This window comes from Haliotis rufescens, unplaced genomic scaffold, assembly GCF_023055435.1.
Source record: "Haliotis rufescens isolate VD_foot unplaced genomic scaffold, xgHalRufe1.0.p SCAF_17, whole genome shotgun sequence".
NCBI lineage: Eukaryota > Metazoa > Mollusca > Gastropoda > Lepetellida > Haliotidae > Haliotis > Haliotis rufescens.
In genome coordinates, this window is record NW_025963857.1 from 30,944,753 (window position 1) to 30,963,541 (window position 18,789).

Here is an 18,789-nt window from a genome sequence, read left to right on the forward strand (position 1 = left end):
GTACGAGCGTCTTCATTGGTTTGTTGGTTGGTTTGTTGTTTAACGCCACACTCAGCAATATTCCAGCTACATGACGGCGGTCTCTAAATATTGGAGTCTGGACCAGATAATCCAGTGATTGACATCATGAGCATCGATCTACGCAATTAGGATCGATGACATGCATCAACCAAGTCAGCGAGCCTGACCACCCGATCCCGTTAGTCGCCTTTTACGACAAGCATAGTCACCTTTTACGGCAAGCATGGGTTGCTGAAGACCTATTCTACCCTGGAATCTTAACGGATCACGTGCGTCTGCAATGCGCCGCAATTGCCCGTTTTTAGATGTATAAGACAGTCCATATATATCAAAACAAAATACTCTGTTTATATTCCGAGTCACGTTTAATATGAATATGAAGTCAACATTATTAAATAGCGGCTTAGGTATAGACAAATATATAAACAAATAACTCCATTTTTTTCAAAGTGTTTCTTACTCTAGACCAATAAATGTAATATTATATAACACAGTTGCAAAAGTAAAATTTGCTTGCCACGAAGGTTCAAACTTGAGTGTTATATGACTTCAAAGCTGAATAGCTTTTCTTCTGTCCTATAATTGGTTGGTTTGTTGTTTAACGGCGGTCTGTAAATAATCGAAACTGGACCAGACAATCCTGTGATTGACATCATGAGCATCGATCCACGCAATTGGGATCGATCACATGCATCAACCAAGGTACTACACATGTACCAATGGTCGCTACATTTTGAAATGGATAACCGACTGATAGCCAATAGTTGTCCAGTAATTATTGCTAACATTTTGAAATCAGATTCGGACCTCTTTTAACAAATTCAGTAGTCATCAGTGGCCACAATCATGTCTGTCCCCGGGGCTTCGTGTATGGCGATTAAATTATCCCCTGGTGGTCCCTTACAAAAACTAGTTCTACAGAGTACACATGATTGAGGAGGAGACCATGCACGTCTACGTGCTCATCTTATGAAACAACCAACCAAAAACGTAATTTTCTCTTCAGCTGGAACTATTAAGAAAGTTCGCCACAACAGCAACATTCCAGTTGCAGTACTAGAATTAGGTTATGTCACCCGCCAGGGACATTGCATGGAGATGACGAATTTTAATACGGGCAGGTTTGTCGAATGTTTGCAAAATCGATCCACTCTATGCCCATCCTAAAAACAGGAATGTAGGTTGGAAATACCCTTCACCCCGTCGTATACCAGTTTATGCCCAAGGTAGGGAATTATCTCATACAGAAACAAACATTCACATTGATCTCAAATGACATGGAATTGATCATGATTTCCCTCTCTACAGTTCTAACGTTTGGTATCCATGGCAATGTATTGATTTCATTTTGGTATCTTTGACGATCATGGAACTATTTGTGCATGCCGAAACCATTTACAAGTATATGCAATGTTTTGAAATTGATTTCATATCCTTATTATGTTCTTTTAATGAGAAACCTTTGAGATAAAAGTAACTAGATTCATGGGACGCCTGTGTTTTAATCTGATTGTAATTGTAAAAAAGGCCTCCTGCAGAGAGACTGCCTAAATTACATTAACAAGTGACCTTCTAGAGATTTTAGAACTACATAACAATTTTTCACTTGCCAAGTCTATATCATCCCTTGTTTGCAACTCAAAAAGGAACTCAAAAGCCTGAATCAGCTCTTTACAAACAGTCTCATCCACTTACCAAATATTTATTAATTATGCTCGGGAACGTATATAGATATGGCACACCCAAGCTTTTGGCAAAAACATCTTATTCGCTCACCTTTTGATATTGATTCATGAACATAGGAGGGATGACTTCAACTTTCCATTTATGTCGAGCGATATTCCAACTGCCTGTGGTGTTGACATTTCACAACGTTTAAGGTACAATCGAGCATGTTCTTTCAACCAAGAGCGTCATACAAATGTTGCTCAAAAGTTGTTTGATCAAGGTGTGTTTGTTTGTTGTTATTCAAGCTATATGACGGCGGTCCGTAAATAATCGAGTCTGAACCAGACAATCTAGTGATTGACAATATGAGCATCGATCCAAGGAAATTGGGATCGATGAAATGCATCAACCACGTCAGCGAGCCTGACCACCCGATCCCGTTAGTCGCTTCTTACGATAAGCATAGTCACCTTTTACGGCCAGCGTGGGTTACTGAAGCCCTATTGTACCCCGAATCTTCACAGGCCGTTTGATCAAGGTGACAACATTCAAGTTTTTAAATGTTAGCAATTGACTTGCCGATGCATGTGTTTGTGAAGAGTGCCACCGGTCTGGCAGGATACACACACTCTTTCGCGAACACCTGGTACTATCACTATTTGATGGTGATTCATAAACAAATGCTCATGATATAGTCAGAATCGTACAATCGATTCTGCTTTCAGCAGAGTTTCTTGTGGTTTTGTTTGTTTGTTTGTTGTATTCCAGCTATAATGATGGAACGTGTTTCATCATATTTGTTTAATATGGTCGGAATTGCGTGGATCGATGCGCATGATATGAATCACTGGATTGTTTGGCCCAGACTCGATTATTTACAGACCGCCGTCATATAGCTGGAATATTGCTGAGTGCGGCGTTTAACAACAAACAAACAGCATGTAAACAAAAGAGACAAAATCCTAACTATATTCATAAGAAATCTCTGCCAAAGCAGAGTCGATTGTACTATTCTGACAATATAATGAGCATGCGTTTATGAATCACTATCAAATAGGACTGCCTCCGTGGTCTAGTGGTACGTCGAAGTTTCGAGGGTTAGATCCCCGGCCGCGTCATACCAAAAGACGTTAAAAGATGGTACCTCTTGTTACCCTGCCTGGCGCTCGGCATTGAGGGTCTGAAACAAGGACTGGTCGGCTCGAAGACAGTGTCCTGTGTCTGAGTGGGGTATTCATGTTAAACTGCGGCATGGTATCTCAGTGGGCTGGCATGATAAAATCGGCACTAGTCCGGGCTAGTACATGCACGTCGCTATGTAAGTGCAACAATCTTGAACTCGACGTTAAACCCTATCTCACATCACCTCACAATTCCTAAGTCACGACAATATCAATGCAAAAAGAAGTTATATGCCATAATTCTATAAGTCGTTTCCTTCAATTTATTTTCACACTCTGTTTTAGAACTGTGTAAGGTGCGATGGGAGGAACATGTACTGTGTCGTTACCGGTTCCATTGTTGGAAAGCGCAGCAAGCTGTGCGCTTTTACAGATAATTGTAGACAGAACTCAAGTTTACGACTTCCGTACCTCCGAATTTGAAGATTTCGATAATAGCTAAGCTAAGATCCGAACTTAAATACAAGATCGGTTGGGGAAAGTTGAAAACGAGTTGGGGATCAAGATCGATTGTAACTTAGTTGATCAGTGTAAGCGTACATAGGACATACATGTTTACGATTAATGGTGATGGTTTCCACTCCTCACCAACGTTTGTTATCACCCAGTAAATCACCATATTTACTAAGCCATCAATAATTCCAAGAACAGGCTAAGCCACATTGTATTATTGCACGTGGTTATCCACCTCCCATGCACACCTAAACTGATGGGGCCATTAGTGGAGCTTGAAAGAGAAATCCAGTTTGCATACCTCTCCAGGTTCAAAAATATGTATTTTTTTAACCTGACTGGTGAATATCTAGTAACCTGACCACTTGAAACTGGAAAGAGCTTTCCCAGTGGGCGGCGACATTAGAATGCCTGTGCGTATGTACGGGACATTCTCAACTGGGCGTGGAAAATATATTGTCATAACGTTAACCTGTTAGCTTTGCTTTTATGTTGAGCAACCCATGCTTGTCGAAAGAGGCGACTAACGGGATCGGGTGGTCAGGCTCGCTGACTTGGTTGATACATGTCATCGTATCCCAATTGCGTGGATCGATGCTCATGATCTCAATCACTGGATTGTCTGGTCCAGACTCGATTATTTTACAGACCGCCGTCAAAAAGCTGGAACAACAAACAAACAAACAAACCATCCAACTGATGACTCCCGTCGTGATATTGCTTGAATGTTGCAAAAAGCGGTGTGAACCCAACTCACTCAAACAAACTCGCCAAATGACAATGTATAGCAAAGGAAGATTTTATGACGCTTCCTGTTGTTTGATTATGTTAATGTGTGAGTTGTGGCAGAAGAAGAATTTGATTTTGACCACTATTTATCCCCCGCCACGAAGTGTGGAAAGGGACATAGGAACGGAGCTCCTCCGGCTAGCCGTCCGCTTCTCAAAGGGTACAAATTCTCACAAACACTACTTAGAGAAATGAAATTTTAAACACTAGGATTACAAACGAGTTCGAAGATTGTTGTCTTAAATTCATATTCTACAGACTTATGACCCTTGCTCTAAGCTTTTCAACTAAGTGCTTGGTGTCTGCAAGGTTTTTTAAGAAACTACTGAAGTTATATAAAAGAAAGTTTGCATGCTTATCTAAGAGATGCTTGTCAAGACTGTTTGAAAATTGGTGCCGGAAATAATTTTTCTACAGAGTTATGTCCCTTGCTCCGTGTTTTTCAACTTTGTACATACTGCGTGAAATGGGGACAGGTTTTCTCAGAAACTACCGAACTTACATGAATGAAAGTTTGCAATCTTATATAAGAAATACTTAAGAGAGTTCGAAAATTGTCAACATAGCAACTCCGCAGATTTTACTACTTCAGAGTATATTCAATCACAAATGCTTGACCAAAAGTATATCTGAAAAACGGAAATAGCGTAAAACAGGATAAAAAACGAGAGAGAGTATTATATTACTGGACTAACGAGTCTATACATCATAGTCCAATCAAAATCTCGTAACGAAATCGACACCCGGTTCGTAAACTGCCGCGCAGATTTCGGTCGAGTGTAGGATTAAAAAAACCGTGTACTGTCAACTCGGCGTCAACAGATATTTTCATGTTTTTAATCAAGGAACTCACGGAAGTTGATGCACTTCGCGAAGTAGCAACCGTTTTATTACAATATAGAGTTTGATTATCGACCAGACTTTCTTGACTGAGTGTCGCCATTTTGTTTGACCCAAATGCAAGTGATATGAGAGGTGGAATCTGATTGGGAAATAGAAGGAACATAGCTCGTAATAGCCACTTGTGGCGCCAGAAATTCCAGCCTAGTTAGGCAAGGGTGGAACCTGGACTTTTACAATCATTTAACTCCCTTGCCTTGGGCAGATGGTGACGCTGTTGTAGAAGACTACATGCTGTTCTCCTTAATAAACTCGTGATAACGCACATCTGTTATCTTTGACAGCGTTCGAATATCAACACCTATCTAACTCACATTGTTCGAATCTCAAATTTGGTCATAATTTGTATCAATGTAAGCACAAGCTTATTAATGACGTTACTTTGAAACATTAAAATTTTCTATTTTCATTTATTATATAATTGATAGTGTTATCGATGCGATAACAAATCTGACAAACTAAGTATCGCGATTCGATAAATATGTAAATGAGGTGCCCAAGCAGGAAGTACTTTTCATAAGCTCCTTGCATTGATGCAATGTCTACTTGTTGGCATAATGACATTTATGTTCCTAATAAATTATATTTAAGATATATACGGGAACACACAACTGGCTAATAATCTCGAGGGTGTCTGCATGAGAGAGTCATCATTTTGACTGCCTAAAGAAACTGGGATTTACTTTAAGTTTTCGCTGCCAGGATATCGGCTGTTTGCGTTGTTAGCGGGTTTGAATCCCACCGACTTCGCGTGTGATGCTTTAATGTCTGCACCGGATCAATAGCGTTTATTTCACTATAGCCATGTACATGTATGTCAACTCAGGGGCGTATACAGCTTTTCTGGGAGAAGGGGGTGCAAATATTCTTAAAATTTCAACCCAAATTCATTTTATCTCGGCTGTTTAGGTTTTCAATCAAAAGCAATGAGAAGCCTTTTACCTGTCATATAGTGTCAGAAAACACAAAAATTGTTATTATTGTGCCAGTATTTTTATTAATTTACATTTGTTTAAGTTCTTATGGCAGAGCCTGCACAGACGGCCGGGCGGTATGATATGACGCGTACGGCCAGTGTTTGTTAGTACGGGGTGTTCTTATCCAGCTCAAAACTGAAACTCGGGGGATTCGGGATGGCAGGGTATAGTTTGTTCTTCAACTGTGTTCACCTTGAGCTTGTGTTCAATTTGGAGATATATAATTATTTAATTATTACTGTTAATACACAGGAATGTCACATGAAGTATAGAAAACTTGAGTGATTTGTGTGATGATATGCGAGAGATATGTGATTAGTAATGTAATAGGTATCGCTATCTGTGATTAGGGAAATATATTTTACATGCATGTATAAAGTGCCGATCGTTTCGTTTAAAAACATGTCAAAAAGGTACATTTAACAAGTTTTGTGGTAATGTTAATTTTTTTTTAACACATACTTGGCTTACTGTTAGCCACAGATCTTCTGTAATTTGATATGGACTGTAGCTAATTTGGCTGTGGAAATGTCAATTAACCGCATCGTGAAACACGGCTCACTTTGAAGTGCAGAGTGGAACGATCTTGAGCTGGATGAGAGTGAATGCTGTGTAGATCAGTATTCCGACTTATTCTTTTTGCATCCACATTTACGTAGTTTGCTTGCTTAAATTACAATTTTATCTCCATTTACATATTAATTTATTTTAAAAAATTATTTTATATTCTATTTTATTGTTTTTATTTAATTAATATATTTTATTATTATTGTTATTTTTTTTATTTGCTTTATTTTTATAGGGAGGGGGTACGCACCTTCCCTCAGAATTCTGAATCCGCCACTACAACTCATGACTCATTGGGTGAAAGTGTTTCCGCCATTCGCGAAACCCAATTATTTGTTTATGTTAACTCGGTGTGCAGTATGAACAGTTTTCATGAAATATTTTTTTCAAAAGAGCATTGATGAGCTCAAGAAATTGTATCATAAAAAAATTATTTAAAAAATTAGAGTCATCAAAAGTATTAGAAGCTAAGGTACACTGAAAGCATTTGTTTTTCTTGTGTCTAACTGAAGAACTAGGGCTGCAATAACAAACAAAAAACAATAGTCCTTTTATGTTTAGTTTATGTTAAGTATACAAGGTTACTTAGATCAGACGAAACAAATCAGAGTCAATATTCTGAAGGAAATTAATTCCTAATCGTCCACATGTAACACATTGGTATTAGTTACAGCGACAAATCTTATCAATGATAAATGCCCCTCAACGCGCCGGGTTATTTCCGGTAGGCCGCGGCGCGTGAAGGAAGCCTTTGTTGATCGTTGCCAAGGGCAACGTTCTGTCGCTTTACTTGTCTATGCATAGGTAAAGGTTAGAGCGTTATTGTCGCGCAACCTGTAAGAGCGGACGGAGTAGACTTGAAGAGGCCCTCGTTCTGGTTATTAGGTATTAGGTTGTGCATATAAAAGGTATTCGTATTAGCTTTGCTATTTCATAATTTCTATTCATAAGAAACGTATCGTTCGATAACATCTTTGTCGACGTGCACGATGACGACGGTGAACGTTCATACTAAACCCACTGAGAGGGTGTGTCCAATGAAGATGCCCAGCTACTCCTACAACTACCCGTCCTTGAGGAAGGTCCAGCTGGCCGCTGTGAAGGAGGGACTGTTCCACCCGAAACTCCCGACCTTCCGCCGTATGGACATGGATACGGCCGGACACAAACTCCCGGATGAGCACTGCAGGACTACGACAAGCAGTGGTCCAGGTGAGAACATGCCCCTCCCGACTATCATCTATACCATGTATATGTCCGTTCTGGTTCACATTAACCCGAAGTCCTTTAATGAACACATATGTATTGAGAATCAAAAATTGGCACTCGACCTAATGCCAGACCAAATGATCACAGCATACATAGAACTAGTGGAAATTACCTGATATGTGTTCCTGTGCAGGTACATTCATAAACTGAGGTCATGTTTCGGAATACGAAAATATAAGGAAACTTAAGATAAATATTTTATTGATTTTGAAATAAGATAATTGAATGCATCATCAACATAATTTTAAGAATTTAGCGTCCTTTGAAGCGTTTTATCCTTTCTTCTTCTTCTTCTTCTTTGTCTGTGTGTGATTAAATATTGAGCAAACATTCATAGCAATGTTTCCGTTTTCAAATAAATCATGGCTCTTTTGCAGCAATACATATACTCGTAGGGTGCTTTGTATCAGAACGAATATGATTATCACACCTAATCCCCAGAGATCCAGGATTTCCGATAAGGTTCAAGCAGGATTGTACGACAAATCTGATGATAGATTTCTGTAATCCGTCCAAGTCACCTTATTTCTTTGAAGATTACATTGTATACGAAACAATGACATTTAGTGACCTTGATTTATTTCTAAATTACCGATTGTGCTGTTTTCAGAATAGAAGTTATTTGACGTGTAAGTAGTTGATACAGTATTGATAAATTAGTGATCATATGTACAACAGTGTAAATTGTCGTGTTTCTTTACTCGGGGGACCTAGCATATATGCCGGGCCTTCCCTTTGCTAACTGTGGCATAACCCATTTATACCCGCTGCAAAAATCGTGTACCTCAATTCATAAGACAAATATTTGATCTACTTCAAACGAATATTTGATAACCCTACAGTGCATAACTATAGAGAGCATAAGCATACCATATGCTTAAAGTTTTGAAGCAAACAACCAGGTCTAACAAAAGTAAACCACGGTACTAAAAAAATAGTGTGATCTTATAGGTTTCATTTTCATGAATAATTGATGAAACCGGCAACGATTCGATGCAGAGTTAGCAAAAATAACTGTAAAAAACATTCGATCAATAAATATTTCGAAAATATCCAGGGGATTAAATATTAAATATTGATAGATATCGACCAAATGGTTACATTATATGCTATATCGACGTACGGTGTCTTGTACTGTCTACATCATATCTCACATGTGGAATAAATATTTCTTTAGTTACTCTGTGATGTCGAAACCAACCCGCTGTCATTCAATGAATGACATACATATGTGTACAGTAATCTCTACCGTGAAAGACCACCCAGTGTCGACTTGGGCAAATCGATAATTTCAGTTCAACTGGTACTTACCTACCAAGCCATAACACTGTAAGCTAAACAAGTGGTATTGGTTCGGGTTAGTGTGTTAATCTTCACTACAGCTAGGTCTAGTAGAAAAGACTCACAGGATTAGCTTATCTTGCACTTAAGATTTGAATTGATCCGTCACAAACACCTGGACCATAAATGACTCGACAATACACCGGCAAGGCAAATCTAAAAGCATACCTCAGCAACTTATTATTTACACCATTATTCTAGCAAATTCTGGTTTATCGGGTTTCAATTTCAGAGTAGAGCAGCCCCTATTCATAGAACACTTATCAAAAAGTCAGAGTTTAAAATACCCGCCTGTCCGACACCACAGGCCCCTCAAGCAGGATAGTTATATAATGAAACTCCGACCAACAGATAAAAATACCTTTATATCTATGGGTCCGGTGTTTCAGAAATATCACTATCCAGCTTCAGGGGCCTGTGTCCGAGACGGCGCCACGATTCGCTGTGCAGAGTTGCGTCCCTAGGGCACGCCAGAAACCTATGATTGTGTGTTCGAACCCCGGTTCGCCCTGATTATGTTTCTAGGTTTGTCAGCATCATACCCGTGCTCGTGGGTTTCACCGAAGTGGTAAACGTCTGAGACCTGCATCACTTCGGGCTTTCCTCCAACATTAAGCTGACACGCCGTGATATAACTGGAATACTGTTAAAAGCGGCGTTAAACCCAACCCACTCACTCACTCACTCACTCACTCACTCACTGTGTCCGAGACGATCTATTTTGCTGACGGACGGTCAGTTTTGAAAAGTTGAACGCCCATTGGCCTGGAATTAAAGTTACTATTACCCCGTTCACATGCGCCTCTATACATATGTTTGTATATGTGCATACGTGTGTAGAAATACATACGTGAGTATACTTGTCATGTGAACGCGTTTACTCATGTGTGTATATTTGCACCAGGTGCAAATTTGCATCATGTCTGGAGCAGGTGCAAAAGTAAATGTAAATTTGCACTTTTTGTATATGTTGCAATGTGAACGTTTATGTCAACGTAAGAGGATGATCTAATTAATATCTGTTCTTTTCCCAACACCAAACAAATAGTCAACAGTTGCCAACTTTTATGCGTATTTTGAGTTAAACGAATGGTGGTTGTTTTTGGTTTCAAGGAGTCAAAACTTTGTGTACAAATTAAATCAAACACATTTTGCTTTACGCGAAAATTTTCGGTGAAGTTGGTCTCTTCTCATTCAGCTTTGATTGGAAAACAACCTGTTTTGTGTTAAATATGTGCGCCTTACACAATTTACATACCTTATTTACACACCTAAGATGCTTTTCATGCGAACGCATAGTAAATTTATATATACACACGTATATATAGTTACACATGTGTAAAATTACTTACGTTAGTAAATGTTGTGCATGTGAACGAGGTATAAGTTGAAATTCAACCAGTTTATTGTAATTTTCTGTGAGCTAACATAAAATAGCATTATTCTTTAACTACCCTGTTGTTACTTTTGTTCGTTAGTCTACAATATTCTGAAATGGAAACTTTGCCAGTCCGGTTGTCTGATTGAAATTTCAGGGATAAAAGGCACTAAAATTTGATTTAGTTTTTCATTTTCATTGAACTAATTTTCATTGGACCATGCTCTGCACACGTCACCCAGCAACTCCAATTCCCTATGCCTCTCGCAAATGATCAAACAGCTAAATATTTTCAGAAATTTCCTATTCTATTCTTGCCTGTGCTGAACGATTACGCTGCAATAAGTAACAAATTCGACGGATTGTTAAACATTGAACCTACCTTGTGAAACGTCCAGTATTGCGACAACATGTTGACAATCTTAAGATCGATGGATCATTTCGATCCCAGTTCAATATTGTACGGGCTTCTTTAGGCTTCTAAATCCATAAAAGTCAAACTATAGCAAACCTTTGGTTTATTATTTATTTATTACATTCCAGTGGACTTCAGGCGAGCTACCACTACACTGTTCCAGCCTCCCAAGCAGCGGCTGTCCAGCATGGTAAGTGGCCGGCACTGGGTTAAATCACTCTATATTAAAGTCTGTTTAAATATCCTGTTCTTCAACGCGTGACTTATAATCATTACAAACCTCTTGTTCTGTGATTACCAGGTTAGGGGGCACGTCTCAACGTCTTTGATATGTTACTAATAATACTGCTTGAACATATTTTTGGTTCGAAACATCTTTGCATACACATTTTATAAGGAACGTACGTCTTTACTCTTTGCGTAAGTGATGATTTGTAAGAACAACTTGGATACTAGAACCTTCATCCACGAGTGTACGAAGAAAAGGACGGAGTAATACTTCCCCAACATAAACCTGGTTTGTGAGAGCATTGCTTCTCCACATTTGTAATGACCATATCCGGATCGCACTCGTAGTTTCGTATTATTACTGTCTAACAGTAAAATGTATCCTGTCATCTTTTTCCAAACCCTCATTAAATCGTTTGTATCCGATTTTTTCTAAAGTATGATAAAACGATGTACACTGTGTGAAGTTGTACCGCTGTAGCAACCATGGGGGTAAAATGTATGGTGGTTCCTTCAGGCAATATGTTCGTCTGGAAAACATGGGGGTAGATTTTGCAGTGTTAGTTGTAGCCGATCCGCACATCGGGGAAACTCATAATCATATACCTTCCCATCAGGCATTGTAATACCTGTCTGTTGAAACCGTTATCAAGATGAGTGGTATATCCCCTGTCGATACTGGGTAGACTTACCAGGGACTTACACACTGATACTCGCTAACACAGCGCTGTACGTAGTCCCAGTGTCAGCACTTTACCCAGGGCGATCAAGACCGCGTGTGTAAGCCACACGTGTACGTTGTATGTTATTACGTCTCTGGTTACTCACGACTCACTACCAGACGTTACTGTTGTAATCAATAAAGCCATTACAATTTTCCATCGAATTGTTGTTTTCCAAGATTTGACACTTTACAAACTTAGATCGACCTATAGTGAATTATGATTAAGGTGATATATTGTAGTGTACCATGAAATGCCATGTATACATACGAATGATTGTTGTATTAGGTAATTTGATATACCGAGGGGCCTTTCTCTGGTTGAAAACGCTGAAAACATATCACCCGTGCTCGCTATTTTGATTATATGTAGAATCGAAATTATAGAATCGATAAATAATCCTCTGAACATGATGAATGTTCTGAAAAGTCATGTTTTGTGGGTAAAAGAATTGGGGGCTCCAAGGAAACAAATACTTTCTGAATTCCCAAATTCCAGTCGATCAGACCCCTATGTGGTTTCGCCGATTAATAGCTTACTTCTACCCATCTTTATTATCATCCCACGTATGTACGTATTTCGTTGATTCAATGTAGCATGCGTACGGTATCACTGAGTAGCAGGTGAGAGTAAAAAACTATTCGTTTTCTAGAGATACAACATTTAATGAATGAGAAACAGGCGGGTTCATCCCTGCAACATTCTTCTCCTTGCAGCATTCTATTTATGAACCGTCGTCATATAGCTGGACTATTGCTGAGTGCAGCGTTAAACAACAAACCCAAATCTATTGCTGATTCGCATTGTCCTCGTGTGAAATACTTTTGTTTCTGTAATGCGTACTCTGTTCATGCCTACTGTTTGTTACAGAATGTCACAGACACAGGTCGCGAGCTCCACAGATACTACACAACGCCAGAGGAATTAACGTAAGTCTCACCGAGTCAAAACTACATCTCCCGAACCGAACGCCGACCGTGAAACGCAAACACTGTAGCGATAGGGATGAATACGAGTAAAGCTTTGAGTCCAATTACTCCAGCAGGTTGCTCATCTGAATTAACGATAATCACATTCCAACATGGTATGTTCAAGTATGTACATCAACATAAAATGTAACACCAATTTCCTTTAGCGGCACAGCTACTTCGTAATATAAGCAAAGTTGACAATAAGTGAGCACCCCTGAAAGACCTTACAAGACTTCTTAACTGCGCGCAGCTATTATGACGTCACGAGGTCGATTGTGACGCAATATGTGCGAGTGATGTCGCACATATTGCGTCACAATCGACCTCGTAGTCAAGATGTCTATACAACTCACACTCCGGCGCAGTGGTGACTCAGCATATCCTTCTTGACTCTAAAAATAAAAAAAAATTCCCTGTGCTGATTAATAGAGCTAGCTAGATCTGGCTAGACTTGCTTTTGTATGCGTTTCTAGATTATTTTTTTTCCATAAAATAAATATATTCCACGGTCATGGTGCAGGACTACCGACCGCAAGGAACACTGTGTAGGAGATTGTATATAACTCCCCCCTTTCCGACCCAGGGTTCCATGCGGCCAGCTAAGTTAGAATCGAGTATTAGGCAACGCGGTTTCGGAATATATTTTATTTTATATATTTGGACACAATTATTTATGCAGTTATCTTCATCCGATTCCCATAATTCATTTGAATCAAAAACACATTATCTTGCTAAGGATATGGAGTTTAATCCTACGTTTTGCTATACAACAAACAGACGTTTAGTACACAGTACAATAGCAAACCGCTCTCTGTAGTGTTCATTAATAACGCATGTTATTTCACGGCCGGTGATTATGATATCCCGCATTGTGGTTTAGTGTCGCCGCGGCACAGTGTAACCCGACAACAATACCCGACATGAAACGTTAATACGTACATGATATACCATACCACAAAGCCATGAAGCTACCTACAAACGCACAAAATACACCCCAACACCGCACCTCACACGCCATTCTGCCGGCTGTCACGACACACAAAAACATTTGCGAGGTCAAGTGATCCGTACCAGGGGAGCTAACTTGGCCACATTGTGATACCCACCGAAGAAAATACTAATGATCAGAGACATTGAATTCCATTAGTGCTGCCTTTAGGTGTAACTGGTGAACCTTGGTTTATTTCAATGGAAGGTCACTCGGGTTAGGTAACAGCTGGCGATTGTTGTATGTGATTAACTGCCCTTCAAAGTATATATTGACTTAATGGTGGCTCGCGACACGCGAGATCGATATGATGTTATCGATCTGGCTTTACGCTGAGATAAGACTTTTACTTTAGTTGGGTCAACGTGACCTGAAACTAATTCTTATTTAATTTGTCTTAGTTTGATAAGAGGTTTTTGGAAGTGGCACATGAATTTTTTTTATCCAATTAAACGGCAGTTGAGTTTATTTAAATAGGTGAGTGATGTTTGAGCTGCATTACAGTTTACAACGTACCTTAAGGAATTGGGATGTTTATCTGACTTCGAACTCTTGACCTGTTCCCCTAATATTATACAACACAGACTTATTGATCGGACCTAACACCGGTCACACATCACGTGACCTACCTGGGTGCGTGCAGGTATATTAGATTTCGTGCCAAGATCGAAGTCAGCACAATACTAGTATGTTTATTCGTTTCTCAATCTCAAACATTGTCGAAAAATCACAATCACAAGCGGTTTTGATACAAAACTTCAATAAGCAAGAGAAGGACGACGTTTCTTACAGTGACAAAGTTCTGGTAGCACACGGTATATAATTTTGGCTTTCACGAGCGTTAAACACCTTCAACTTGAACCACTTTAATTTGGACGTACAAACAATATTACCAGGTCCGTCGTGATATAATCTTACGTCGGTTGTTATGAGGCCTAAAGTATTGTTATTGCTAACCTCAGTCAGAATATAAAGTAAAGACAGAAAGAAAGAGTGTAAGTTGACGTACCACAGTATTTGTCCTTCATCTCTGTCGTGATCGATTAGAAAAAAAAATGTTTCATCGAGATAAACATGCCCCCCCCCCCCCCCCCCCCCCCCTCCCAAATAAAACAAAATAATAATAATAATAATAATGTAAAAAAGAATAGAGAGAGAAAGAAAGAGAAAAAGAGAGATATTGAATAAAATGAACTAACAGATATATTAATAATTAAAGTAACAGTTAACTTGTATTTGGCCATCTGACTAGTCGCATATTTGAAACAATTTTGAAACAATTGTCTTGCATATTAATATTATATATTTACATTTGTTTGACAGGAAAACGCGCCAACAGTGGTCGGACTTTCTCAACAAGTCACCAGAACGCTATGATATCAATCTTCCTGAGACCCCGGAAAACAAAGGTACTGTAATGTATATAAAGTGTAGCCTCGTTAATCAGGACGATGCCGTTATATGCGAACCATGGGTATATTGTAATATCGCATTAGTATAGACATTGATAACAGTAATCATTCCGGATTAACGAGGTTCAACCTGCCGGGATTTCACTGTATTCTCTGTAACGGACATTCCTCGAACGAATTTGCGAGATAGACTCGTGAAGGATTTTAAGATTAATTTGAACCTGGAATTGACTGGAACTGATGCAAGCTTCAATTCAAGGCAAAACAAATACATGGAGTCCTGAAACAAGCATAGTCTTGCACACTCATTTTTTAATATTGTAAACAAGTCTATATTTGAAGATCAACCTTTTATGTAATTGAAATCGTTGTGGTGACTGAAATCTGAATATCTGTAAGCATTTTCTTTCCTTAAAGACCTCCGTTTCGTGGGATATGCTGTGCGGTACCTTCGCCCTGAGGTCACGAGGTCATGGAGGGTAGGTTCCAAATGATGTGAACCACGGAAGTAATGGAAGAGTTCTGTCCCTTGAATGTTGATCGCGTGGTAGCAGAGGGAGGTTGAACCCCGACCGTTGGTTGGTTTACGAGTTTTCCCGATGTTTCCGATACGATTAAGTTACTTGCCCCTGTGGGATATGATGTCTGCCCAACCATCCTCGCAAAGCTGACTGAGCTTAATCAAAGCCGTTGGGATTCCAGGGCATAATAATGCTTGAGACATTCAGTTGGGAGGGAGTTTTAGACTTGAATGATTGTGTGTATCAATTGTCATGTCCCGAAGGCGCGGATGTTACTCATGCTATCAACCACTGGTCTGGCTGAGATAAAACTCTTAAAAGACTGCCGTGATATAGTTAGGATACTAGCTGTTGACAGCGGCGCAAAATAACATTTCTTCACTCACTTACGCAAAAATAACTATGGCATTCCATTTTTTGTGTTACTAGTAGTGAAATTAATATTGTAAATTGAATCTTTCATCGCCAACCTTATTTATTCGATGCTCGTGATGTCAGTCACTGGATTGTCTAGTCCAGACTCGATTATTTACAGACCGCCGTCATATATCTGGAATATTGCTGAGTACGGCGTTAAACAACAAACAAACAAAGAAACCTGATAACGTAATTGACAGATATTATATTGTTTATACAAGCAGTGACATTTGGTTCCTTCTTGTTTACAGTACACCCTGAGGCAGGACCCTATGTTGGATCAGTATGGACAGCGCCCAATGCCAGCTAATGTCTTGTAAGTGGACCATACTACGTGTTACTTGTTGTTTGTTTAAAGATTCATTTTTGTTGTTTTAGATCTTTGATATAAGGTTCATGTTGACCATGAGTATCACGGGTGGGCAAATATTTTTCATTTAGAATTAAACCCAGAGATTTATAGAGAATCTTCCAGTGAGCACAGAAGCGCTGGGTGCAGGGATCACCATTACAAGGGAGATAACTCTAATTTATAGTTGATTTTACTTATTCCGCGCTTCTTATGATGGTTTGAATTCTGTCGGCGGGAAAAACCGGGTCACGCGGAACATAAATCAATGCATGTGTAATAAATAATGAATTTATTATATAACCCTTACCAGAAGATAAATATAGAGGTGTTAGAAGGGACCTTGCAATTTGTTTATTTCTTGAATTTTTACATAGCTATAATGAAATGTTGTGATACATTTATGTCCTTGAAGAGGCTATTTACAAAATCCACTAGTTCGTGTTTTAAATAAAAACTATCAACCGTTTTGCGATTTACAGCTACACGTTATTATTCATAACATGCAAATCTACGTCCATTTGTTAAATTTCAGTCATCAAATCTATTTACTTTAATAATTACAGATTCAGGCTATCACAAGAAAGTCGAGAACATCTTTTTGAAGATGACCCAAAGTTTTATATTCAGAAATCAGACAAAACCATCAGACGTTTAACTGATTCCATTTTGTTTTGTTGCGTTTCAGCGCCCGCTACCGTGACACCTACCCTCAGTACAGCCGAAACATCGCGTCTGAAGCCTGGCGCTAACACTGTTACCGTCCCATCGCACATGTCATTTATTTATTCATCATTTACACTTTAAACTAAACATGTTATAACTTCGTTTATTGTTCACACGTATTCTGTAAATTTTTTGTTAAGGCATACGGATGTATTTACTTCAGTATTAATCGTGATTCGTGATTCGTTTTGTTTGGTAGTAACTAATATCAAAACGTACCAACGGGATATTTTACATCAGAATTATATTTATGTGTTGGTAGCCTTGCATTACAAGTAATCACAGTTTGAATTACAAATCATGGGATCTTGAATGTAGCTCCTGAATACTGTAAAATCAACATGTAAATTCACGATTTATAGCTTGATGCCAATGTCCTGGGCCCACTTGCACAAAGCAATCTTAGCGCTACGACTATTGTAAGCCTTTGTTAAAGTATGGGAGTTACGATCATCTTAGCGCTAAGATCGCTTTGTCCAATGAGCCCAGGAGGACCTCTCATTTCGTTGTACAAGGGGATTCATGTACTTCAATGTTTCGTATCTACCAGAGGTCTAATTATTTATGGACGGTATTATGCTTCGATGTATTCAGTCACACCTGTATATAAGTCAACGCCCCTGAACAGTATTATTGTATTGCACAACAGTATTAATTATTTATTCCAAGTTTAAGTCAACGCCCACTGAACAGTGTGATTAGGTTATTGCACATCAGAAGGGAACAACAGTAATAATTATTACAAGTTTAGTCAACGTCTCTTGAACAGTGTGATTATGTTATTGGATATCAGTATTGAACAACAGAATTAATTATTACAAGTTTAGTCAACGCCTCTTGAACAGTGTGATTATGTTATTGGATATCAGTATTGAACAACAGTAATAATTATTACAAGTTTAGTCAACGTCTCTTGAACAGTGTGATTATGTTATTGGATATCAGTATTGAACAACAGTATTAATTGTTACAAGTTTAGTCAACGCCTCTTCAACAGTGTGATTATGTTATTGCACTTCAATATTGAACAACAGTATTAATTATTACAAGTTTTAGTCAACGCCCCATGAACAGTATTATTATTGTATCGCGCATCAGTATTAAACAACTATATAACAGTATATATACTCTGGATATTTTGCTGTCTATTTATTTAGCTGCGACTTTGTTTACCGCAATGATATATGCTGCTTGAATGGACATTGCTCAATTTGTACTTTTGTATTGTAACGAGGAATATTTGTCAGTCAGTCTGACACTTATCTTTCATTGATTATCACACGCCCTGCTCTACAAGAGAGTATTCGGCAGTATTAAGTCACATGACCTACCGAGCCAGTATTAAGCTTTGCTCAATTGTTGTTGTATTTTAATATGTGTATGGCTATGTTTGTGTTTTGTTGTAAATAAAACGCATGAATCATATCTCTATATATTGTATTAGATCCTCGTGGTAGTGTGTAGGATAACTGTAGCTCGGTACCAACAACGCCGAT

At 38.8% G+C, this 18,789-nt stretch overlaps 1 protein-coding gene across 1 annotated transcript; it reads left to right on the forward strand.

Moving 5' to 3' along the window:
* Positions 1-7,320: 7,320 nt before the first annotated feature.
* LOC124142523 (testis, prostate and placenta-expressed protein-like) lies at positions 7,321-18,718 on the forward strand. The gene is made up of 7 exons (XM_046511040.2): positions 7,321-7,768; positions 11,088-11,149; positions 12,780-12,838; positions 15,192-15,277; positions 15,698-15,759; positions 16,470-16,534; positions 17,256-18,718. The coding sequence occupies exons 1-7, from the start codon at positions 7,546-7,548 to the stop codon at positions 17,317-17,319; spliced, it is 621 nt and encodes a 206-aa protein (XP_046366996.1). The 5' UTR covers positions 7,321-7,545; the 3' UTR covers positions 17,320-18,718.
* Positions 18,719-18,789: the final 71 nt, after the last annotated feature.

What these genes read in the sequence shown, in the direction of transcription:
- LOC124142523 (XM_046511040.2), top strand. Translation starts at nt 7,546, where the DNA reads ATGACGACGGTGAACGTTCATACTAAACCCACTGAGAGGGTGTGTCCA. An exon ending in ACAACGCCAGAGGAATTAAC is followed by an intron (nt 12,839 to 15,191) that starts GTAAGTCTCACC and finishes TTTGTTTGACAG; the next exon opens with GAAAACGCGCCAACAGTGGT. An exon ending in TGAGACCCCGGAAAACAAAG is followed by an intron (nt 15,278 to 15,697) that starts GTACTGTAATGT and finishes CTTTCCTTAAAG; the next exon opens with ACCTCCGTTTCGTGGGATAT.